The sequence below is a fragment of the Pelodiscus sinensis genome, chromosome 26 (assembly GCF_049634645.1).
Source record: "Pelodiscus sinensis isolate JC-2024 chromosome 26, ASM4963464v1, whole genome shotgun sequence".
Classification (NCBI taxonomy): Eukaryota; Metazoa; Chordata; order Testudines; family Trionychidae; genus Pelodiscus; species Pelodiscus sinensis.
This window is the reverse complement of record NC_134736.1, coordinates 2,059,680-2,085,211: the sequence shown is the minus strand read 5'-3', so window position 1 is coordinate 2,085,211 and position 25,532 is coordinate 2,059,680. Positions and strand designations below refer to the sequence as shown.

At 53.0% G+C, this 25,532-nt stretch overlaps 2 protein-coding genes across 4 annotated transcripts; both read right to left on the bottom strand.

The window, feature by feature from the left end:
- Positions 1-337: 337 nt before the first annotated feature.
- On the bottom strand, positions 338-10,028 carry ZPR1 (ZPR1 zinc finger). The gene is made up of 14 exons (XM_075909786.1): positions 9,866-10,028; positions 8,875-9,036; positions 7,571-7,661; positions 6,822-6,892; positions 6,550-6,636; positions 6,281-6,442; positions 5,968-6,021; positions 5,637-5,703; positions 5,146-5,216; positions 4,271-4,360; positions 3,939-4,049; positions 3,129-3,215; positions 1,326-1,391; positions 338-702 (listed from the first exon to the last, which is right to left on the bottom strand). Exons 1-14 carry the CDS (start codon positions 9,986-9,988, stop codon positions 568-570), a joined length of 1,377 nt encoding a protein of 458 aa, XP_075765901.1. The 5' UTR covers positions 9,989-10,028; the 3' UTR covers positions 338-567.
- A 4,433-nt stretch (positions 10,029-14,461) lies between these two features.
- APOA5 (apolipoprotein A5) lies at positions 14,462-22,544 on the bottom strand. 3 transcript variants are annotated; one of them, XM_075909787.1, is made up of 4 exons: positions 22,344-22,544; positions 18,429-18,504; positions 17,638-17,749; positions 14,462-16,813 (listed from the first exon to the last, which is right to left on the bottom strand). In XM_075909787.1, exons 1-4 carry the CDS (start codon positions 22,527-22,529, stop codon positions 15,880-15,882), a joined length of 1,308 nt encoding a protein of 435 aa, XP_075765902.1. In that variant the 5' UTR covers positions 22,530-22,544; the 3' UTR covers positions 14,462-15,879. The 3 variants fall into 3 exon arrangements, with proteins under 3 accessions (XP_075765902.1, XP_006121739.2, XP_014428336.2); XM_006121677.4 differs by lacking the exon at positions 22,344-22,544 and adding an exon at positions 20,702-20,778; XM_014572850.3 differs by lacking the exon at positions 22,344-22,544 and adding an exon at positions 20,290-20,447.
- Positions 22,545-25,532: the final 2,988 nt, after the last annotated feature.

Below are 25,532 nucleotides of genomic sequence, written 5' to 3'. Positions count from 1 at the left end.
GGGGGCTGAACCGCCCCCCAGGCAGAGCCACGCCGGGACCCGCACGGGCCTGCCTCGACCCAGCTCTAGGCTTTCCGGGGGGGGGGGGGGGGGAACGAAGCTGCTCTTGGTCCCTTATGGCTGAAAGCTGCTGCCCTAGCCCAGGACGCCCGGTGCCACTTGGACCTCTGCAAAAGCAACACTGGGAAGCAGGACTTGGCAGAACAGATTCCAGGGAAGGGGGTGGGGTGGTTTCTATTTAGAAGCATTGTAAAGATCTCACACCAAGCCATGGTAGGGGAGAGAGCGATCCCCAAGGGGGTGTAGACAAACAACACAACTCACACCCCAGCAAGCAGGTAGTTAACAGTTTTCTTTATGCAAATATAAACCTCCAAAACAAGGTCACTAATGGACTCAGAACTTCTGACTAAGGTTTGCTCCCAGCAGTTCAGTTAAGCAATTGTACCATCCAGGTGCCCAAAGAAAAAGCTTGCCTCCAGTGCAAGACAGGCTAAGTCCTTAGCCCTATTACAATAGTAATAACTTAGTGAGAGGAGTTTGGCTTTTCTGCCCTTCAGCGTGCTACTAGCGCTCAGAGGTTGGCTCTGTTTCATAGTCATCAGTTCTCATGTCATTGAGACCCAGCTCCTCATTGTGGGCAAACGTGCGCTCATAGTGCTCCACTTTTAGCTCCGGATCTTCTTCTGGAGCATATACATTCTTTGAGTCAAAGAAAAAGAAAGGAACAGTTAAGTTATGAGCAGAGCCTATCATCATTACATGCACAACACTTCTCTAGCACACTTCAGCTAAGAATCACCTAGCATTTTTACAGACTAGTTGAGCCTCACCCCCCTTTTTGAAAGACTTTAAAATGAGTTGTTCTAGGGCACCTTTTAAAAGTTGGTTTTTTTTAAAGGCTATGTAACAGCTACCCCACAGACCAAAATTTAGGGATGCAACAATCAGCCCCTTTTAAAAAGGAGTTGTGAGGCACAGAGATCACATGATTTGCCCAAATACCAACAAGTCCACAGCAGACAGAAGGACCCTACAGTCCTAGCTCTCAGGCCCCCCGATCTGCCCATTGAAGAACCATGCATCTGACTTTTTTCCCCCCAGCTACCACCAATAAGATCACTGCCCAACATGTAGCAAATCAGAAGTTAAGGAACATGGGCATGGAGATAAAGAAGCCAATTCTTTTCCCACCTCAGTCCACCTCCATAGTGGTTCCTGGGTTGTTCTGAATAGCATTGGGGCAGAGGGGTGCGCACTGTGGACTACAGGTCATTCAAGAGACCCTAAAGGGAAATCTCATTACAAAGTGCTCTGCACTCTACCTGCAAGTAGCTGTTCCCTGCAGGATCATCTAGAATGAAGTGAGCTTCCATGTGACCCTCCATAATCTGAGGAAACAAAGGCATATTAACAGGTTGACTGTCTTTGCTGAAGAGTTGCCAAGACCCCTCCCCTCAATCTATTTTAGCAGTGAACAGTCCCTCCTAAATCTTGCAGGTTGTGACCACCCCCCTTGTTCATGCACAGAATAACTCAGGAGCTACAGAAGCTTTATGCACTACTGTAAGAACACAACTTGCTTTATAGGCAGCTAGAACATTCTGTGCATAACAGTATTTACTCAAGACAGGATGTGCTTCAGGTGAGGAGGCCTGTAGGAGGACAGAGTTCCAGATATAGCCAACTGCTGCTGTCATGCATGCTTCCGATCTAATCCCTGTTAAAATCCCAATTTGTTGCCACATTTGAAGGTTTGAGTAGTCTGGTGTAACAGATTAAGACTGTGGACCAGCCCCCTTATCCATGATATTTAGGAAACACTGAAAGCCAATGGCCATCTGTAAACAGAGATGCAGTATCTCATAGCTGCCCACACTGGACAAGAAACAGGAATCCAACTAAGGATGTTAAGGACTAGTCGACACACTGATTATCCGATAAGCAGTTGCTTGTCAGTTGACTAGTCGATTTCCCCCCTCCCCCTTGCTGCCTCCATCAGACACAGGCAGCAAAGGGATGGGGAAGGGTATTTCAAAGCAGCAGCAGCGCACAGCTGTGTGCCCTGCCGCCTTGGCATTTCAAAGGGGCAGTGCCGTGGAGCCTGGGTTCAGCTGGGACTCCCCAGCTGATCCCAGGCTCCGACTGGCATGCAGCACAGCATGGAGCTCAGGACTCTGAGCCCTCCGCTGACCCCAGATTCCATGAGGGCTCTGTGGCTTTGAAATGCACAAGAGCCCCCGCTGGGGACTCTTGAACATTTCAAACAGGCATGCCCTCAAGCAGCCTGGAGTCAGCTGGACTTGCCACTGGTCCAGAGTTCCACATTCCTCCTCTGAAATATACAAGAGCCCCAGTGAGGGCTCCTGTGCATGTCACAGGAGGAATGTAGAAGTGCCTATCAACTACTCGACTACTATTCCATCGACTACTCAACTAGTCAATTAACCGTAATTTAACATCCTTAAGTCTAACATGGATGTGGCTCCATTTCCCAGCATGCAGAGTTCCATCTTGACCCTGCCATCAGTTGCATCACTGCATGCTAAGAAACAGGGCTGTGGCTCTATTCCATTACTTGTCTGGACACCCTAGCCAGTAGAACAGCCAGTGATTTTATTTACATCTAGGATGTACATAGTTGCATGTATCCAATTTGGATTAGCTCAAGGCACCTGGAAAGTTAGCCCTTTACGGCCTAACCTGTGTTATAGCATGGCAGGAGTGTCACTTCAGTGAGAGGAGAAAACTACTCCAGACTTTGGTGGCTCAGAGTAGTGATACTGAACATCTTTAGTCTAGCTTGTGTGAGGGGTTGAGGTCAGGGCAAGCTTCAGGATCACTGCCTTCCTTGTATGTAAGCATGCTGTGTTACAAGATACTCCCTGCCTAATATGGAGCAACATAAATGGTCCTGAAGCAGTTACAAGCCCCCTCATGGCTACGTAGGGCACTGGAAGAAGGTGGAAACCAAACAGGAGGGCAAGGTAAGGAGAGGAATCTCGTGGGACTGCAGAGATCTCACAAAGTTACACACTTCAGACTTGCATCAGTGCTGCCAGAGAACACATCAGACCACGTCAATCATTTGCCAGGATCAGTGTGAATGTCATCCCGAAGCTACTAACCTGATACACCTTTCTGCCAAACTCCTGGAGCTTCTCCACTCTGCTTGGAGTAGAGCTGTCCCCCAGAGTGAAGGGGTTTTTCGTAACCTGCAAGAGAAAGCAGGCTCCTTCACACTGTGCCAACACTAGGTTACTATTGAGCCTCGTGTACGTATCCAGTCTGGCCCAAGGCATTCAGGGGAACCCTGGGAAGTCACTAGATAACAGGAGTTAGCCTTCTACGACAGCATGCTGCTCTGGGCAGCCCATAGCAGGCTTTTGAAAGCTCATTTCCTGCAGTGAAGAGGCCCTGTAAAGAGAGATCTCAGTCACACTGTGTACTGGGTTACAGATCCCTTCGATTTCAGAAGCAGACCCAGGAACTAGAGACACCATCGGTTCTACATACTCTGACCTCAGAAACCGTTCTACAGCCCACCTTCCTGTGGGCATTAGTGCCCCAGAACACAATAGGTATTAAGCTAGGCCAATTTGAGCTGCCCTCAGTTGTTTAGAGGGAGCATGCCTGGGCTGGCAGCACACCCAGAGCCTGGCGGGGGAGGGATTGAGGCTGCTCTCAAGTAACCTTCTTGTTAACGTAGTGCCCAAAAAAGCCTGCAGGCCACTGAGTGGCTGATGTAGCTCCCTGTGGACTTAGAGAAGCAGAGCAAATGTCATTGCTGTTCTGCTGCAGCCTTCACATGCCCTCCTTGGAGCAGTGTTTGGCAAATGGGAGCACAAGTATTCAGCATTCCACCAGTCAGATTATGGAAGTCTACACATCCCAAACGCAAATCTCATCCAACAACGGGCTTCAGAGAGGCTACTCACCAGATCTCGGATGTCTTTCAGCAGCCCCTCCAGAGTGGTGAATTTTCCTCCCAGCGCTCCCATGCCAAGCTCAAACTCCAGCTCTGGGATTTCCACACTGCATGTCTCGGACTACAGAGACAAGAGAGATGGTAGGTTTATTCCAGGTCATCCATCCCACTCTAGAGAGCAGCTTCTATCTGAGGGACTCAGACGGGAAAGGCCAAGACTACAGCCACTCTACGGAGAGCCAGGAATAAATCCCAGAAGCCTCAACTAGACCTCTGCTGATGAAGGAAGAGGTCCCAAGAAGCAGCCACACACAGAGTTTGATATCTGAAGCAAGAGGTCACCTTTAGTATATCTCTCGTCATGTCCGAAGGGTCTGTAACACGAAGAGTAATCCTGGTTCCCAGCGGTTCTATTGCTCCTCCAGATTTAACCTAGGGACAGTTTACAAGTGACAAAGCATTCAGAATACTTTAATCCTCTTGCCACTACAGTGTGCTATAAACAGTATGTAAGACGCAAGACAGTGACCCAGCATCTCCACCTTAGGTTTAGGACAGAGTTTTGGGGACAGAAGGGATAGACAGCTACTTAATGGATTAAAGTACTATGACAGTGAGAGCTGTAGATATTTGTTCCCATGCTAAACACCCAGCTGCCGTAGTCCTTCCAACCTGAGTTTGCTGGGAAAAACAGATCCTCTCTGCAGATTAAGTTTGTAACTTTCCAGGACATCAGATATGAACATCTTAGTGTATGCCTGCATTTACACAGCCTGGAACTAGCCAGCCTAAGCATCCAAGTGAGAAAGTCCTCAGTAGATCCCTGCATGGATACAAAATCTGTATCCACATCTACAAAAAAAAGATCAGCACATATCTGCATCTACATTCACAGATGTAGTATCTGCAGATATAAAGCAGATATCTGCAAATTTGCAGATTTCTAGGTACAACATTTGTAACCGCAAATATCTGCAAGTATAAAGCAGATATCTATGGAGAAAACACTAGTCCGCAGCAGGACAGTGGTGAGACACAAGCTATCATGCAAGATAACCCTATGTCCAACAGTTGCAACATTTAGCAAAGCCCCATCTCATCATGAAAAGAAGAAGTGAAGTGCAGGCAACGGACACAAAGAAAAGTCCATCTCTTTGGGAGAAAACACGAGAATGGTGGCATGTTCTGAAGGAGACATGGTCAAGTTCACAGCTCACCTCGTTTGTCCTATGCCCACAGGCCTCGCAGTTTGTAGCCATAATTATCACTTCCTTAAAGTGTGGAATTTCTGGGACAGACGTTAAGGAAGTTTGTGTGAAATAAGAAACCTTCAAGAAAAGAACTTTTGGCTTCCTTGCACGGGACTAAGCTGCTTCCCAGCCCTGCCATACAAGGATGCAACTTTCTTCAAGAGAGCATTCCAAGGGGATTACCCTATCAGTGCCAATGCAGGTGCTGAGCACCAATGCAGAGAGTCATGTCAACAGGTATTTGGAAGTTTCCAGACTTTTGTTCCCACTTAATAGGATCATCCATTAGGATTGAAACATGCCCATTGCAAGTCATAAGCCGCGCATCAGACCTTTAAGCCTTTCTCTGACAGGATAAAAAGCCATAAACACACCAGGCCCACGTACAATTCTGAAAATCACTCCTCTGCACAGAGGAGGCCCATTTGTACCATCATACAGTCATAGCACAAGGATACGCACTAGCTTCATGTTAGTGCTGGCTGGAGCGTTACATTCAGGACAGTTTGTGTTGAATTGCAACACCTGTAATACAAGAACAGGTTGAAGAGTCTTGAGCACGTCACAAGACAGATACTAAAGCACCTTGCAATACATGGACCATTACATGGCTTGCACAGATACTTATGGCCCTGATCACTACAGCCTGGAAACTGATTTAATCCAACAAATGGGGCCATTTAGGTATCCCTATACACATGCCCGCTACCAGGCTCTCCTCAGAGAGATCAGGACATGCCTACAATCCAGTTAGACAACTCTAGGTGGCTAGCCAGAAATGTTACTCACTTCATTTCTCAGGTCTTCCACAGAGTCATCTGGGTTCTCATCCGTCTCATCTGCCTGAAACAGCACAGAGGCCAATATCAATAAGCTGGCTCAGACAGCTATACCTCACATCTGCTCATTCATGGATCTCCAAACAAACTCTGAGTTAGGGTGGAAGAACAATGCCTCTGCTACACAGCAGCTTCCTCTCCAGCACATAAAGGAAGACAGGAAGATTGAGGATCTGCAGGCATCTCGTCTTTCACCTGAACACGGGCCACAAAGGGCAGGAATGAGGGAAGAGCTAATTTTCATCTGCCAGGCCTCCCCTTACTTGTGACTTGAAGGCACCTTCCCCTCCCAGACCAAATTCCTCAAGTCCAAGCATTGCATCCTGCTGGGCAGTCCTCCTGTAACGTGTAACCACAAGAGCTTCATCTTTCTGTGGCGCATGAGGATTTTCCACAAAGCTGTTACCCGAGGGGTCATCTATAATCTGTCAGAGGGAAGTAGAAAGAAAGTGTTCAGTTTGACCTTCCTCCGAGAGAGAGAGAGAGAGAGAGAGAGAGAGAGACATTCCCACATCCTCTTGCTAACACTTACAAAGGTGAAAGAAGAATCCACTTCCTTCAACTGCTTGAGTTTGCCAATAAATTCATCTATTTTTCCTGCCACATCTTTATCGGCTGCCTGTGAAATGAGAGAACCAAAACTGGATCTTTGGTACCAGGTTAGATGTTAGGCTGGGCACACAATAGCAAGCCAAGAAGTGTTCTCAGCTGGTCATCTAGTAGGGGACATGCAACTGAATGTTTGGGAAAGTTTATACCACAAGCAGGCATCTGTTTTGATATTCCCTTCTTAAAACACCTTACCCTGCGGACTGGCTGATCCTGCTCCAGGCCAACGACAGCTCTGTCAATTATTCCCTCGATAGTGGTAAGAGCTTGATGGAGAAAGAACACAGACCCAATTGCAGCATTAAATACACCAAAGAAGTGCTGTTAGTCTTCTAAACTTACCACCCCTAGCCCACCAGCCCTGGGACTATTTGTTCCCACAGATTGTGTGTGTGGGGGGGGGGGGAGGAGGGAGAGGGAAGAACTCTTAAAAGCTCCTGTTTTTCTTCCCCTGGTACTTCTAGTATCTTCCCTTCTCAGATAGCACTATCCAGCTGCAAATTCACTATGCATGTGTCAGTGAACTGAAGCCCAGACCTTTGATAGGCAGCAGCAGCTTCAATATGAGAAGCATCCATGAAGGAAGAGGTGCACCAGGACTAGACTGTGACAGTTTCCAAAACAATGCCGGATTTGAGGGAGCTAGCTTTCTAGGCTAGACACCGACTAGTAGCAGGATAAATTGGGGTCCAGAGTGCAAGACTAGAACCATTTAAGGCAGTAATACCACAGAGCCTAGCTCCACCACCACCCACCCCAATCTCACTGAAGCTGTACTGATGTGACTCAGTTTATACTCCAAAATCCAGACCTTTGCCTAAACTAGGTCATACCGAGAAACAGAACAGTCTATTCCAGTAGCCCAAAGTTGTTGGGAGTGGCTTGGTGAGGTGTTAGTGTATCAGCCATCCCAAGCCACATGTGAGCTCAGATGACATACCTACCTCCTTTCTGAGAGAAAGCAGGAATTTCAAAGTCTAGCTCTGGGATTCTAGCCGTGGCACAATCTGTCTTCACCACTTCCCTATTCATATCCTGGACAGAACAATTTATAGAACAGATTAAAAATAAAGCTACAACAGGCCAGAACTCCTACACACGCTGAGCAACTAAGAATCAGAATTCAACCCTGAGAAGCACACTGGGAACACAGTGTTAGCACCCTCCCAACTGGGGATCATTAACAGCATAGAACACAGCGAGCCAAGACTGGTTGGGCAACTATCAGACTAAGTGAAACTTGGCCCCGCCCATAGTACATGGACATCCGGCTATGGATGTCGCCAGACCAGAGAGGTTTCATCTGTAGATACAAAGCATCAATGAACTGGACACAAAACCAACAATCTTTCCTGATCATAGCTGCCACACATCAGGGCAAATGCTGGCTCTCCCTTCTCCAAACGCTCACAACCTATTCAAGCACATTGCATGGATCTCACAGTACAAGTACTCACAAGAGAGAGAGTCAACATCTCCTTAACGAGCAGTTGATAATGCCCTCCATTAAATATTACTTTACAGTAGTCAGAGAAGCAGATTTTCTGTCATACTATGATCCAAGGACAATTGTGCTTTACCCACAAGTAGGTTCCTGGCTAGAACCTGCCCACCTAAACTCCATCTCTGTCAACCCTCATTATAATTTCAATCTGGATGCACAGGCACCTACCATGCCCTTCTGAGATACAGACAGCCTGTGACCACCCACTAAATTGCAACAGGCACTGGATGTGTAACCTGTGCTTATTCAGTGGGGCACTCCATCTCCCTTCCATGAGTGGGCAACATGCAAGTTGCTGAGCCAACAACAACCTTGACTAGGCAAATTGGTCTACTAGCTCAGACAGTAGGTGTTTGTGCTGTTACACCATTAGATCCCAGATTCAGTCTCCTTAATATACTCTGCAACAGCCCATTATACCACAAGTGCTAAATGTTTAACATCAGGGCACTTGTATCTCACCAGCTGAGGCTGACGACAGCTCTGCTGTTTTACAACCACTACCTACTACTCCACAGATGGGGAATTCCAGTGCAAAAGGACTCGTCTAAGAGGCCCAGGAAGTCTACGTCAGAGCCAGGATTGAATCCAGAATCTCAGACAAGGCCAGTAGGAGGCAGGTGACGACTAGGCTGCCTCGGAACTGCCAGCAGGGTAGCTCCCTGTATTTCCCCCGGCGCTGAGTGCTCCGTGCCACCAGGTCTGGGCTGCAAACCCCTTCCTGCCAGAGAGGTCCCAGCTCACCTGGCGAGCAGAGACTGAGAGGGTGTAGCGCACGCCCTGCTCCTGGATGCGCCCTGCCGACTGGATCTCAGTGTTGGACCAGGCGCAGCTGTCGCAGGCGAAGGAGCTGACGATGATCTCTTTGAAGAACGGGATCTTGGTGAGCAGCAGCCGCGTGACCCCCTGAAAGAGCAAAGCCACAAATACATGAACACGCTGGGATGGGGGACCCCCCCCCAGTGCCGCTTCCCCCCCGTTACCCCCCCAGTGCCGCTTCCCGCTGCCCCCCCGATATCCCCCCAGTGCCGCTTCCCCCCCGTTACCCCCCCCAGTGCCGCTTCCCGCTGCCCCCCCGATACCCCCCCAGTGCCGCTTCCCGCTGCCCCCCCGATACCCCCCCCGTGCCGCTTCCCCCCCCGATACCCCCCCAGTGCCGCTTCCTCCCCGTTACCCCCCCAGTGCCGCTTCCCGCTGCCCCCCCCGTTACCCCCCCCAGTGCCGCTTCCCCCCCCGTTACCCCCCCCAGTGCCGCTTCCCCCCCGTTACCCCCCCCAGTGCCGCTTCCCGCTGCCCCCCCGATACCCCCCCAGTGCCGCTTCCCCCCGTTACCCCCCCAGTGCCGCTTCCCGCTGCCCCCCCGATACTCCCCCAGTGCCGCTTCCCCCCCCGTTACCCCCCCAGTGCCGCTTCCCGCTGCCCCCCCGATACCCCCCCCAGTGCCGCTTCCCCCCCGTTACCCCCCCAGTGCCGCTTCCCGCTGCCCCCCCGATACCCCCCCAGTGCCGCTTCCCCCCCGTTACCCCCCCAGTGCCGCTTCCCGCTTCCCCCCCGTTACCCCCCCAGTGCCGCTTCCCCCCCGTTACCCCCCCAGTGCCGCTTCCCGCTTCCCCCCCGTTACCCCCCCAGTGCCGCTTCCCGCTGCCCCCCCCGTTACCCCCCCCGCCCCGGCCCCACCTTCCCCGCTACCCCAGCATGCCCCGCCCCCAGCAGGCCGGGCCCGGGGCGGCCTCACGTTGCGGTAGCAGCTCATGCAGAGCGACTCGATCTCGTCCGGCTGCTGCTGCTCGTCCTCGGCGCTGAGGGGCCGGAACACGGGCCCGCCCCGCACGGGCTCCAGCTGCCCGATCGCCGACATGCCGCGGCCACTTCCGCTTCCGCCGCCCTCCGGCCCGGAAGTGCTTCGCCGGGCCCCGCCCCCTTTCAAGACCCGGCGGAGGGGCCCAGCCTCCTCGAGGTCACGTGAGGCGGGGCTACTCCAGCCAGGCTTCAGGGCGGGGTAGGCCTCAGCCTGGCCCAGGGCTGGGGGAGGGGCGCACGTGCCCCTTTGCTGCAGGGAGGGGCCCCCCCTGCAACCCCCTGCCCTGGGGCAGAGCAGTCAGGCCGCCCCCTTGCCCCCCCAGCCACCACTGGGGGCCAGGCGCCACGTGGCAGCAGCCCCCCCCCCAGCCACCACTGGGGGCCAGGCGCCACGTGGCAGCAGCCCCCCCCCAGCCACCACTGGGGGCCAGGCACCACGTGGCAGCAGCCCCCCCCCCAGCCACCACTGGGGGCCAGGCGCCACGTGGCAGCAGCCCCCCCCCAGCCACCACTGGGGGCCAGGCGCCACGTGCCATGTGGGGGAGGTGTGACCTCTCTCCTGCCTGCGGCAGCCCACCCTGCAGGGTTTCTGTGGCCAGGGCTGTGCTGGGACCCCCCCATAGAGCAGATACCAGTAATAGACAGGGGGCTTCCTTGAGCAATTGCTTACTGTGCGTAGGCCTACTGCTAGTGTTGGACCCCCGTTCACAGGTGCCCACACAGAAACTACACACAGAAGAATTTCTGCAATGCTGGCAGTTACAGGCCAGTGACCCTCACTTGAGTACCGGACAACTTGTCTGAAACGATAGTAAAAGAACAGACTTATCACACACTGAGAAATGCAATATATTAAGGATGAGGCAGCACAGCTTTTGTTGAGGAATCGTGCCTCAGCAACGTATTAGAATTCTACAAATCTGTGTTAGCTAGGGCATGCAGTTTACTTAGACTTTCAGAAAACCTTTGATGAGGTTCCGCCAACTCTGCACAGAAAAATGTTGGGATCTAAATTAGTTGTTACTGCTCAATAAAAAGGTCTTGGAGTCATAGTGGATGGGTCCCTGGAAACATTTGCTCAACACGCAGCAGCAGTCAAAAAAAAACCCAAAAACCACACACATGTTAGCAACCATTAGGAAAGGGATGCATTAGAAGAAGCATTTCCAGCAGATCTAGAGAAGTGATTATTCCCTTTTATTTGGCACTGGTGAGGCCACATCTCGTAGAATCATAGAATACTAGAACTGGAAGGGACCTCGAGAGGTCATTGAGTCCAGTCCCCTGCCCTCATGGCAGGACCCAGTACTGTCTAGACCATCCCTGATAGACATTTCTCTAACCTATTCTTAAATATCTCCAGAGATGGGGATTCCACAACCTCCCTGGGCAATTTATTCCAGTGTTTGACCACCCTGACAGTTAGGAACTTTTTCCTAATGTCCAACCTAAACCTCCCTTGCTGCAGTTTACACATCTGGAGTATTATGTCCTGTTCTGGGCCCCTGACTATAGAAAGGATGCGGATGCGTTGGAGAGGGTCCAGTGGAGGACAACCAAAATGATGAGGGGGCTGGAGCACATGACCTACAAGGAGAGGCTGAGGGAGTTGGGCTTATTTAGTCTGCAGAAGCGAAGAGTGAGGGGGGATTTGATAGCAGCCTTCAACTTCCTGAAGGGAGGTTCCAAAGAGGATGGAGAGAGACTGTTCTCAGTAGCGAGGGATGGCAGTGTCATGATTATGAGGGTTAGCCAGCAGCCTGGGGATTAAGGAGTTAACTACACCTAGCCAGGTGGAGTGACCAGTAGGAATGTAGGTGGGACTTTCAAACTGGGACAAAGGAATTTGGGTTTTTTTCCTTTCTCCTTTTGTCTCTCTGGGTGAGTCCTCTGCAGCTACAGGGAGGGACAAGCACATCTCTCTCTCCAAGACACCATTCTTCATTTTCTGTAAGTAGGGTAAAGTTTAGGTAGTTTCCTTAGGCTTCATTGTTTTAAGGGTAGGGTATGGGATCTGAGATCTGGCACTGTTTAAGAGATGTTTGGCTTTTCTTTTTAACTAAGTTCTAGCCCATGGTGTAATTCCTCCATGAGTATATTTGGTTACCTTTCCATCTGATCCTTATGCTTGCAACAGAAATATTGTTGTAATAATAAAAGTTTTCTCTTTTCTTTTTATTAACCTGGCATTGGTTACTTGTGTGTCCTGATTTTTATAATGGGGTGAGATTTCCCAAATGATATTTCCCCTAATCTCGTTATTAATATTTGGGTGGTGGCAGTGGAAGTTTTATTCCCAAAATCTAGGTTTTAAGATTTTGAGGGAAGTTTTATAACAAAGCCTGGTAGATAAGGCTTTGGGGTACACTTCCTGGCCCCCACTTCTGCATTTATCATGCCAGAGTGGGGAAGGAGCCATGACAGGCAGAACAAGGAGCAATGGTCTCAAGTTACAGCGGGGGAGGTCTAGGTTGGATATTAGGAAAAACTATTTCCCTAGGAGAGAGGTGAAGCACTGGAATGGGTTCCCTGGGGAGAGGGTGGAATCTCCATCCCTAGAGGTTTTTAAGTCTCAGCTTGACAAGCCCTGGCTGAGATGATTAGTTGGTCCTGCTTTGGGCAGGGGGCTGGACTCAATGACCTCCTGAGGTCTCTTCCAGCCCTAGGATTCTATGATAGCTAGTAAGGCAGAAAATATCACAATATCTTTATATAAACCCCTAGTATGTTCACACTTTGAATACAGTTCTGATTGCCCTATCTCAAACAATTATACTAGAAGTGGAAAAAGTACAACAAAAGGCAACAAAAATAATTAGGGGCATGGAACAGCTTCTATTTAAGAAACAAAATACAGGACTATGTAGCACTTTAAAGACTAACAAGATGGTTTATTAGATGATGAGCTTTCGTGGGCCAGACCCACTTCCTCAGATCAAATAATGGAAGAAAATAGTCACAACCATATATACCAAAGGATACAATTTTAAAAAAATGAACACACATGAAAAGGACAAATCACATTTCAGAACAGAAGGGGGATGGGGGGGGGGAAGGAAGGTGAATGCCAGTGAGTTAATGATATTAGAGGTGGGGAAGGGGAGATGTCTGTGAGTTAATAGTATTAGAGGTGATAATTGGGGAAGCTATCTTTGTAATGGGTAAGATAGTTGGAGTCTTTGTTAATTCCCCTGCGGAGAGTGTCGAATTTTAGCATGAATGCCAGTTCAGAGGATTCCCTTTCAAGTGCAGATCTGAATGTCTTCTGAAGTAGGAGGCAGGTTAGCAGGTCATTGAGACAGTGTCCTTTCTGGTTGAAATGACAAGCAACTGTTTTTTCTTTGTGATCCTGTCTAATGTCTGTTTTGTGGGCATTGATTCTTTGGCGAAGTGTCTGAGACGTTTGTCCAATGTACATAGCAGACGGACACTTTCGGCACATGATAGCATAGATTATATTTCTGGAGGCGCAGGAATATGTATTCTTGATCTTGTAACTCACTTGGTTAGGCCCAATAATGGTGTCAGCAGAGTGAATATGTGGACAAAGCTGGCAGCGGGGTTTGTTGCAAGGGAAAGTACCAGGGTTGGTATTAGTGTGGTATGTCCTGTGGTTGACTGCCAGAAGCTAGGTCCAGGCAACCCAGCATGGATCCTTCAGTACATTACGCTGCGCTGGCCCTAGCCACTGTCATAGAATCATAGAACTGGAAGAGACCTCAGAAGGTCATCAAGTCCAGCCCCCTGCTCTAGGCAGGACCAATCCCAACTAAATCAACCCAGCCAGGGCTTTGACAAGCCGAGACTTAAACACCTCTAGGGATGGAGACTCCACTACTTCCCTAGGTAACCCATTCCAGTGCTTCCCCACTCTCCTAGTGAAATAGTTTTTCCTAATATCCAACCTGGACCTCTCCCACCACAACTTGAGCCCATTGCTCCTTGTTCTGCCATCTGTCACTACTGAGAACAACCTCTCTCCATGCTCTTTGAAACCTCCCTCCAGGAAGTTGAAGGCTGTCAGTACAGGTTACTGAGTGAGAGGGACCCCGGTTGGCCATTCTTTATGCTATTGTGCTCAGATGCTGAGCTGTTTCTTGAAGGCCAGATACTTGAGCGCAAAGTAGTAGAGAGATGAAGCAACGTGACACCTGTGTAGCCTTTAAAATTCCACACATTGTGACGCTATATTTATTGTATAATTTCAACGGGGGAGGGGGAGAGGAAACACCAACTCCAAAGAAATCTAACAACATGTAACTTTATTGAAGCATCTTTAACAGTTAAATTGCAGGGAAAGAAACCATAAAACTGGTACAGCATATGGCATATCAATATTGTTGCGACTGTGGCTTCCAACACCAAATTTCCATTAAAAAAACGTGACCATAGAGGGATATTCTGTATACACAGAGAATGTGTAAGGAAAGGGTTACCACTGCAGCATAACCAAAATAGTACATTAACAGCTTGTACTACTCACTCTAGTAACACAGAGAAGATTGTTATAAAATCCGAAAGTCCAGCTTCAAGAGTTTTAAAATAATTCAACACTTCAACTCTGTATCAATCCAAAGATACACAGTGTGGGCCAGATTCTGGACCTTTTACTCCCACTGACAAGCTCTTACTCACTTGAGCAGTCTCAGTGAAATCAATATGAGTAAAGCTTATAAAACAGGGCCATGTATATATAAATGTATATTTATATACATATTGTAACAGGGTACACCAGTAGCCCCCTTTCTGGGTGCCAGTTGCCCTCCCAAATCAGGCTCAGAGAGACCTCAGGGTTGTGCAACACCCATGTCTTTATTCACCTTAGGCTATGTCTACACTGCAGGCTTCTTGTGAAAGAACTGTTTTGCACATCCACACTGCCATGTGCTTTTGTGCAAGAGTATCCATGGCAGTGTAGACGCTCTCTTGCACAAGAAACCCCTGTTGCCCGTCCACACTTCCTTCTTGCGCAAGAGGGCTTATTCCTCATGGTGAGAGGAATAACTCTTGTGCAAGAAGCCCTCTGTTCTGACGCCTTGCTGTAAATGTACTTGTGCAAGAACGCACGTGCAGTGTAGACACGCCGCAAGTTTTGTTCTTGTGCAAGAAGCCTGCAGTGTAGACATAGCCCTCATGTGTTCTATCACCAGTGCCAAACTATTTATAGTCTTTACAGGGGTTTCCTCTTCTTATAGGCAGAGTCAGCCTCTGCTAGGAGATATCCAATGTATTTATTTATTTCCTTCCTTACACATTGCCTGCCCCCACCATCTGGCTCCCTCCCAGCCTTTATAGCCCTTGGCTCATCAGGTTGGCAGGTTTTGCCAAACCCCGCAGCTGGCATTAGGCCTTTTCATCAGCCCCAATCTGTTCCCCTTGGTTGGAGCTGACAGGGCAGGGATTAATCAGGTGCTCTTGCACTATCATGTGCTACACCTATATTCACGTACAGTGTGCACTATATGGGTGATTACAGACGTGGTACTTATTCGCTCTTCTCTGCTCCTGAGATCAGCACTCTGACTGTTTGGGTTGTAACCCGCCCACAGCAATGATGGTTTGTGAAATGATTGTAGCAAAACTGCACGAGTGGAAAAGGAGCCACAGAATTGCATCCTTCTGACAGAGGCTGGCTTTGTCTTTGTCAGGTCGCCGTGTTTTTCAGCTGCAGGGGGCTGGTGGGCAGGGATGGAGGGGGACTGGCAGAATACCTGTCAGACGTGAAAACTCTGGAGAAGCACGGCACCTAGACACAAATTGCTGTACGTAATGTGGCAGGAGAAGCTGTGTTGCTGGCATTTTATTGTTATAGTCGTCCAAGCCATGGCCACAACTGACCTTAGCCACAGAGCGCGGCAGAGTGGGACGTGCCCTCTTGACCGGCCTGGTTTAAACATGCATGCACACCCACGCTCCTGCACGTCCCTCTCCATACCCCGGTCCAGGATTTCACTGCAAATCACTGATTCTCTCATTTAAACTCTGGGAAATGTCCCTCCACAGAGAGTCAAGGCGGACATGCAAGTCCTCCAGAGGCGCTGAGCTGTCAAACTCCTCTGAGTATGGCGACAGTGGAGACAGCTTGAACTTAATTTCTTCTGTCTCCCGGTCAATGGTCCTGGTGAAGTCATCTATCTCAAGGAACGTGTCCCGTCTGAACTCCTCGATTCTCTGCTGCACTTCCAGAGCCAGGCCCTCCATGTAGGGGTCCACAGCCCAGTGAGGGTCGACAGCTGAGCCAGCAACCTGCTCCCTCAGGCCACTGGGGTAAAGGCGCAGCTGCTCCTTGAGGTGGTCCACATTCCTCTGGATCTTCTGGTGGAGCTCCTTGGCATTCTGGGTCAGCTTCTCAGAGAGCTCCTGGATGTAATGATTAAGTTTCTCCGGGCTGACTTTGGTGTGGGGCATGAGGTTTCTGTGGAGTTCCTCCATGTTGCGGTGGATCTCAGTCACCAGTCTGGCAACGTAGGGATGGACGACCTCCTTCACTTGGTCCGTGTGAAAGGCTATTTTCTTGGCATACTGAGCCATGAATCTCTGTACTTCATCTACGCCTTCCAGGAGCTGGGCCTTCATGTCCCGAGGAGGGGTGAGGTGCTGCTGGAGCTCCCTGGATTTCAGCAAGACCTGGTTCAGGAGCTCTTCGGTGAATGGGGTCAGCTGAAAGTGAAGCGCTTCCAGGTGCTTGCTGATTTTCTGGTGCACCTCGTCCACGTAAGGAGACAACTTCACCCTCAGGCCTTCCAGCTCCTTCCTGATGAGCCTTCGCAGGCCGTCAGAGTCCTCGTAGAACCGTGGCTGAAGCCCTCGGCTGAAGGGGGCCAGTTTCTCAAAGAGATTGCCCATGTAGCTGACTCCTTCTTGGATACTTTCTTTCACTTTTCTATGGGAAACAACAAACACACACACTTCTAATTGCCTGAGCTCTGAGTCGGCCTCCTCGCACTTGTGTCCCCTGAGTGGCAATATTGACTGTATGGCCAGGCGCTGATTTAAGACATGAGGCTGTCAAAGATGTGTAAAGCACTAACTTTTCACCCCTCGAGACTTGGGCCTTGGTCGAAAGTTAAGATGAGCCTGGTGGTTCTCAGCTTAGCTTAGTCCCTTGTGGACTTTGCCTGTAGAACAAAAACTACATGGCAGAATCCATCCGGAGCGCAAGCTCAGAAGAGGCGAGAAGGTGGCGGGATAGATTAGGAAAGAGGGGCGTTGGCTGAACTGTGTTGGGGTATCACGACTGCCATGGAGGCTTGTCAGAGAGCCGTTTGCATAGCCCTTGCCTGCAGTGTTGCGGGCCTAGCCAGCATGGCTGGCTACTGCATCCCACCGTTGCAGCCCGGAGCCCTGCCCCGTGATCCTTGCTCCCTGTCTTCACTGCTGGGCATGTTTGTTGAGCTCCAGGGACCACTTTCTGCTTTCCACTGGGCTTTTCTGTGTTTTACTTCAGGTTCACCACCAGCTGGCCGCGCTCCAGGGGCCTGGTTTGTATGGGCTCAACTGGCGATTAGCTCAAGCAATCTATTCTTTGAGTGTGGAAATGCCCAAGATGCCTATAAATGCAAAGGCCTTAGGGGCACTGTGCCTCGATAAAAACCAGTCGATAAACCGACCAGTTGTACGGCAGAGAGCAAGACCCCGATGTGCTTTGGCCTCTGACAGGGCAAGCGGCTTCAGGGCCCTGCCAGAGAAGGAGGTAACTGTACTCACTTGATCTCTTGGTCCAGCTTCATGCTCTGGGTTTGCACCACGCTGGCCTTGTCGTGAGTGAGCTGGCTGAGGTAATCCCAGAACCCGTTCCTCGCCTGTTCATCCTGGCAAGCTGGAAAAGGAGCATGTAACAGAGTGACCTCAGGAGAGCCCCTTGGGGCAAGGCAGGATGCTGGCAGCAGGGAGGTGGCATGGAGGTGCTCCGGGAAGGGAAGGGAAGGGAAGGGAAGGGAAGGGAAGGGAAGGGCTGGTGTGGGGAGCCGTGCTTAAGCTGATGGAGCTCGCAGCCTGTGATCCTCAGGGGAGTATTTTATTCCGGGGATGATCAGGGGCCTCTTTACACTGACAAGTCCCAGGGGAGCTCCCTCCCCAACTCAGTAAAGGCCCCAATTTCCAGCACTAAGTGCCATGGGAGTTCTGGGTGCTCAGCACCAGTCGGCCTCAGTGGGGCTGACTCCCGAGGCACAGCAGACCTGCAGGTCAGTGGCAGGGTCAGGGCCACGCGTGTCGGGTCCAAACGCAGCGTGAAAGGAACAGGGCCTGAGCCTTCAGGGACAGGGTCAGAGCGACACTGCCGTGCAGCACAGCGATAGCATCCAAAGAGCAACACGCTGGGGCGTCTGACGGTGTCTCCCCTCCTGCTCCAAGCGTCATCCCCTTGTAAGCCACCAGGCCCCCGCCACGCAGGGGATCCCCGGCGCTATCCCCACCCAGGAAGGGAGACCTTTCCCCTGCCATGGCCACAGCCAGGAAGTGGGTCCCTGCACCTGGTTACAGAGACGAGCACCGACCTGCGAAGGTGGCCAGGAGCAGCGCCAGAAGGGCAGCTTTGGGAGTCATGGTCTGTCTGCTCCCTGGGCTGGGTCTCTGGGGAGAAACAAAGCAGAAAGCAGTTAGTGCCCTTCCCGCCACGGCCGGGCTCCACCTTCGTTTCCCTGCTCGTGGGGTGGGGGCCAGACTCATCTTCCAGTCCCCAAATCTGGGCTGTTGCTTTTCCCAAGGACGCGCCACGTTTCCAAGTGGGGATTTAAATTGCAGCTGGGGGGCACAATGTCCAGCTAGTGAGTGTAAAATACAGTCCACGAGGCCAGACTCTGACCCTCTCTCTAGGAGTTCCCTCCCGCTTCACGGATTTCAGTGGGATCTCTCAAGGGGTAAGGCACCTAGAGAAAAGGACTCTAGAACTGGCCCAGATAAACTGCCTCGGCGCGGGAGCAAAGGCTGGACACACGCGCTGGTTCCTGGCCCATAACTCGGGCTCGCAAGGCACTACCGTGCTACAACTCCACCATAGATTTGAGTCTGTCTGTGCGTCCGTCCGTCTGGTCGAGAACTTCTCCTAGACGGTAAGAGCTGGGACCACCCAATTCGGTGCACGGCTTCCTCTTCCCAGAACTTAAAGCAAGGGCAGGGTTAGATGTGCCAGGACAATGGGATGTGCCTGGAATGGGATTGCTCCTCCGAAAACCACACAGAAAAGAGGCTATCACCAGGCAAGCGAAGGGGGCTGGCTGGGGGCCCCTCCCCTCTGGACTGCCCCATCCCCAAGCCTCCCACTCCAAGGCACCCGTTAGGGAAGGCTGAAATTCCCGATTTACATGGGAACAGTGTCGCCTGTTCCTTCTTCAGGAAGCGAGGGGAAAGCGCACAGTTTGCTGCATTCCTCACTTTGGCTGACGAGAGCAGGGGGCCAACACACTAGGATCTGACTCAGCCGGGGGCCGTGCACCCCTCCTCTGGCTCTGCCTGCAGAAGCTGCAGTGGCCATGGAGAGGTGCTTCTCCCCTAAGTCCAAGCTGCTGCTGTGAGAGAGGTTTGGGGGAGGCCTCTCTCCCCGGGGCAGCCTGGAGACTGACCCCCCCTTCCCAGCCCCACGCTAGAGCAACGATTCAAAGGAAGAGAGCAGAGGTGCCCTCGATTTGCACAGTGCACGGTAACCATCCCAATCTCCGTGTGGGCTGGACATTCATGTGTCCAAATGACCAGGGGCTCTGCTCTGCGCTGTGCGCTTTGCGCTGTTTTCAAGAAGATAGCCCAGAAAGCTGCTTCCGGTACCTGGAACGACCTCAGGGGAAATCGTTGTCACAGATCGGCCCATTGGCACCCTGGCACACTCGGAAGCCCTGTTTCCAAGCGCCTTACGGTGCTCTGTGATGATTCCACCCCCACTCCTCGCAGGTTTGTGCACACCACCTTGCTACAGCGTCTTTCACCCCAGGCTTTCAAAGAGCTTTGCAAGCTAAGCAATCCACGGTCACAGGCAACAGCCGGTCAGCTCTGTTTGCCCATTGTAGAGCTGGTGGAACTAAGGCTAGAGTGTCCGTGAAAGAGTTGGGTTTAGAGTCCAGGTGACCTTCCTTGCTCTAACCGCTCAACCATACTCCCTATGACACAGAAATGGAGCACAGGAAACCCCTAGGTAACACTCCAAAAGGTGGGCCTAGAACCCACGGAATTCTGCTCCAACTTCTACACAGAGCCCTGCCCAGATAGGAACTTTTGTCTCCGCATCTGCATCTGCAATGAGCCGCGGCTACCCGCAGATACAAAGCGGATAGCCGCAGCTTTGCGGGGCTCTGCTTCCACGCAACACTCCCGGGAAAAGGCCCTGAGCTGCAGCAGAATTCAAGACCTGTATCCCCTGCACCTTACCGAGCTGCGGTTCACCTGCTGTCCTCTGTGAGTCGGCCCCCGGCACTCGCTGCTCACTTTATATATGAATCAATATTAAGCAGCAGGCTCAGGTGACGGGAGGTCCCATATGCCTCTGCAGAGCCAGCAGCTTTGGACCTCACTCCATGTAAATACAACGTGGAGGTTCAAAGACATTCGCAGGGGATGACGTGAGTACCAGTCATCTGACTGGCTCTCCCACATCACTCACCAGCCTGGGTCCCCCCCCATCCAGCTTTCCCAGCAAACCACCTCCCACCTCAGTGGCTTACAAACAAAGTTAACCCTTTGCATACTGCAGAAATGTAGGCGCCAGACATCCTCCTAAGCATCCACTGGGCAAAGCAAGTTAGAAGCTGGCAGGGAACGAGAACCAGTCACAGGGCCTCACCCGGCTCTTCTTGATGGACCAGACGGTGCGTTGCCAGTGACAAGAGGGGCCTTGCTGGTTGCGCTGCCCAGGTCTCTGCGTTCAGGTGAAGCTGGATTCAGGGCTGACCTTTGTATCCCGGTCTCATACACCAGAACAAACAGCACTATCTGTTTGCCGGGCTTGACACAGCTCTGCCGTGGGGTTCAACAGCCATGCAACCAAGTGTGAGCTGCTCTCCCGTGGAAAATGGCTGGGGGGGATTTGCCTAGAATCCCAGTGGGAAAAGCAGGGGGCTGTTAATGTTGGAGACTGTTGCCGTACCGCTGCACATCATGGTGAAGTTTGGATGATCACGGTAGCACCTGGAGGCCCCCTGAAGATCCGGCCCCAGTGTGCTGGATGCACTACAAGCACAGAGTGAGAGTCGGTCACTGCTCTGAAGAACGGGCAAAGGGTGGGTGAAAGGAAGGGCCGTGGTCCCTGCTTTGCTGCTGGGGATCAGAAGCACAAGATGAGATGGAGAGAGTTGCTCATGGTCACAGAGTCTCTGGCAGAACGGAACTGACCCTAGATCTCTGAAATCCAGCCCCGGGCTGTAGCCTGGAGATAACGGAACCTCTTCCCGCCGGCAGCGTGTCTTTGCAGGAACCATCTCTCTGGACCTGCCTGCACACCTCCTCGTGCAATGGGGCTCTGAGCCCAGCCGGAACCTCATTCAGATAAATATGAAATAGTAATAACAACAAATGGGGGGAGATTTAGAAAAATGGTGCCTTTTGGCCCTGAGCACTTCCATAACCCAAACAGCTCCTCTTTTGCCCAATTTCAGCAAAATGGCTGGCTTTTTTCCATCCAGACCCCCCCACATTGAAGTTTCTTGCGTGTTTCATTCATGCCTTTTGACCGGTGAAACAATGTCAAGTGTTTGCGGACAACGTCTGTAAAAAGACATGTCTCTGAAACCCCCCAGCCTTTCTGAGCGAAAGCGGGGCCGCGTTAACGTGGGAATCCATGCTGGAGAGTGTGTGGCAAAACTGAGCCCTTTCCAAACATTCAGAACCAAGTATGGGCCCCCGGCTGCTGGGTGCCTTGGAATGTCATTTCAGGGTCTCCCCCCACCCGCGCCTGAGGCAGGCAGGCTAGGAAGTAGCCGTCAGGGTGCGGCTGCAAAAGCAGGGACCATCCGTACACTGCAGGGAGCAGACAGCAATGGGTAGTCAGGGATCTCTCCAAGACATCTCCAGCACCCAGAGGGCCATGGAGATGTAGGAGGAGCCCGCATGGCCTCCACTAACACAACCAGATCCCTACCCACACTGCTCTGTGCGGCAAGGACTGCGAAGGGCAGCGAATTGCTGCCAGCTGCACGTTGGTCTCCAGACTGCGCGCTCCTGCTAAGAGATGTAAGGGCCCGATAAGCTTCCCCTTGGCTCCAGCAACCCAAGGCCGCGTAAGAGCTGGTGAGCTCTGGGGGCGCCAGTGTGGTAGAGCAGGGTGGGGTGGCTTTGCGTTGGAAGGGGGAGGGGATCACTTGGACATATTTGTTTTGAGGGAAATGAACCCAACTCTGCAAACAGTCGCAGACGCTCCCCCCGACTCTGCCCCACTGTCCATCCACCTCGGGCCGGTGCATTCTGAGAATTAATCTGCAGCCCTTTACCTCGGTCGGTGCGGGTGTCACGCTAGGCCATAAGGCCCTTCTGGGAATCGCAGCCGGGGTGCCCTGCCTCCTGCGGTGGCTGTGTGTTATCTGTGTGCCGATCGGCGGAGCTGACAATCTGCATCTGTTCCCGGCAGTCACTGACCTGCCTCCGACACAAGGTCTCCGCTTTCCCTCAAGGGCCATGTAAATGGGGCAGCTCACAGGGCGCAGACCTGCCCCGCACCCCCGTTTTCCTCCCCACCTGACCCCGAACTGCCTCTCTCCAGCCCAGCCCAGTAACCGAGGAAACGCTCCTGCAGCTTGCCCCTCTCGGAGGGCACGCTCCAGCCCCGGGGGAAACTTGGGCCTAGCCTGTCCGGTTCCTGGTTCCAGGTACCAGGTGTTTCATGTGAACGTAGCCCCGGAGACGGGTGGCCTGGGGATCTCTGCACATCTGCAGGTCAGGAGCAGCCCTGGGAAGGCTCCCTGGCCTTAGCGGAGTCCCTCACACCACCAAGGAGAGAGGGAGTCCGGGCTCCGGGTCCATTCATCCCCTCGCCTCACTCCTGAGACTGCCCAGCGGGCGGCCAGTTATTGCCAAGAACGGGGCTGGCGGTTTTGCGACATGGATGCTGGGAACGGGGATGAGGCCACCAAAGAGCCTTGAGATGGGGGGTGCGGGGAGGCCGCATGCAGCCTCTACTTGCTGGAGCCAATAGCTGCTCAGACAGGGAAGCGGGGTACTGAGGCAGGACTAGCCCCCGGAGACCCAGGCGACACCAGGGCCTCGCCGTGCTGGGCACTGCACACACCGGGCAGGAGAGCCATGCACTAAAGAGCTCACAGCCTAGATCTCATGAGCCATCCCCGCCTGCCTTCCCCAGCTTTGTCAGCTTTGGGACCGGGCTTGTCTCCCCCTGCCCTTGTTCCCTGGCCCTGCGGCCCGTGTCCGTGCCAGTCCACACGCACCCTGCACCTCGCGAAATCGCTTCTGATCTTGGGTTTCCGACAGGCGCAGCCAGCTGGCGCGGGCGCTAGTGGTCAGGGGGCGTGGAGAGCAGCAGCTATCTAGCCTGTTGTGTTTGTGCTACAGGAGTCACCAGGACCCCCTGGTGCTGGGCGTGGCACAAACACAGAGCAGGCGGCAGGCGTGGTCACAAGGCGTTTCCGCCATCACGCTGTGCCTCTGCAACAAGGTGTCCCTGGGGTCTCCCGACAAGCACAGGGACAGCCTGCCACTGTGAGAGTGGCCTGGCTGCAGTGACCTGTCTTCACAGCTGCCTGAGCTAGCATGCTGCTGCCAGAAAAAGGCCTCTCCTTGCCACCAATGTTCCTTCTGAGTGCATCCATCCACGTGCGGAATAAGTTTTGTTATGCGCACCAAGGCACGTGCAGATGAAAATCACATTCTGCCAGCTGTGGACACTGCTAATCAGTGGGGCGGCATTGGCATCGCTCCTGGGTGCTTGCAGGAGCACTCTTTGCCGCTCCGGGGTGAATCACGTTAGTTTTACCTGCTTCGTGGAATGCAGGTAGGTAGCCCCCGCTTCCCGTGGCCCCTGGGGCAGTGGGACTGCCCGGCGGGCGCTAGATAACAGGCTCTCTCTCTACATGCTGTTTGCCTAGCAGTGTTTGCCTGGACTTTAGCAGGGCTGAGCTTAGGCAGTCGAGGGGCAGTCTGAGCCAAAGCCAATGCAATGCCGTGTCGCGCCCGCCTGCAGAAATGATGCTGATGAGAAAGGAGCGGGGATTGCAGCAGCCAGCAGGAGAAACCCTCCCCCGCCGGGTGTCTGAGCAGCACCCCAAAGGAAATCCAGACGCTGGAAAATGAACCCACCCCACCCGCCCCCACCCCCTCCAAAACAAATAAAACACCAGGGCTGGCCTGACCTACCCTGGACATGTTGCTCCATAGTTTGGATTGAGAGCAGTGCATTCTGGGAATATCCTGGGAGACCTTCTCTTGCTACCTCACAATCCCACCAGCCGCAGGGACAGACTGGCTGCGGCGCGCAGGGAATCCAGCTGTGGTGGCGCATCGGGCACCCCCCGACCCTGCACCCGTCTGCAGCAAGATGAGACGCCACCAGCCAGGGGAACAGAGGGGTTATTGCTCCTCCAGGGTCCGGCACAGCAGAGTCCGGATGTAGGCGCCAGGGCCAGGCAGCCTCACACCCCTGGGGGCAGGGGGCACAGGCCCCTGAGCCCCCAGCACTCAGCTCGGTCTCTTCTCTTCATGTTTTCCCAGCCAAGACTGCCCCTTCTCCAAGCCACCCCCTCCCCTGGTCGGTGAGAGCCGGTTGGGCCCTGGTCTCTGTGACGTGAGGGCCCTGAGGGCGACCCCGCGGGGCCGTGCTCACAGACGCGGGCCAGTAGGGGTCACCCCCAGCGACCAGTGAATGCCCAACCAGAGTACAGCACCCCCCCTACATCACACCAGCCCCCGAGCACCGCTTCACGGCCCCCGACGGTTCCCTTCATTGGCCACCGAGAGGCCTCGGTGCAGCAACCCAGCGAACGTGTCTCTGGCCGGTTGCTGCAGGACAGGCAGCCCCGTCACTCAGGGCACGAACTAGCCCCTTGTTAGCAGCCTCAGCCAAGGGGATGACTGGATCATGGAGCCTGGCGAGGGGGCCTTCGGGGCAGGGCTGTGACTGGGGGCAAAGCTGTTCCAGTTCTGTGGGTAAACCGGCCACCCCCCCGAGTGTGGACAATCCAACTGGCGGTCACTTTGAACCGAACCCTAATAATTACAGCCCAGGCTCTGCTGCCAGCCCCAGCGGAGCAGCTGCCAGCCCCAGCGGAGCAGCTGCCAGCCCCAGGGGAGAGCAGGGCCTGGTGGTGTGATTGCTGTAAGAGCGCACAGCCGGCAGCCAGAGTCACAGCTGCTCAGATGTTACCCAGCACCGCTGTCCTGTGTGACTAGCAGCCCCGTGTGGTCCCCAAACCGCGCTCCCTCACCCGGGGGTGGCCCAGGGCCCCTTGGACCAGACCCTCCACGGATGCAGGGCAGCAGAGCTGCAGCAAGCTAAAAGGAGCCACGCTGGTTTACACCCGTGCGGGGCTTGGCCCCCTGCCGTAGATAAGGGACACGCTGCTAGAACAGGGCGTGGGACCCAGCAAAACCGGAACGCCCTGTACCCAGGGCAGCAAGTGTCCCAGCCTGGCAGAGGAGGCCCCTACCCAGGACACAGGATCTGCCCGCGC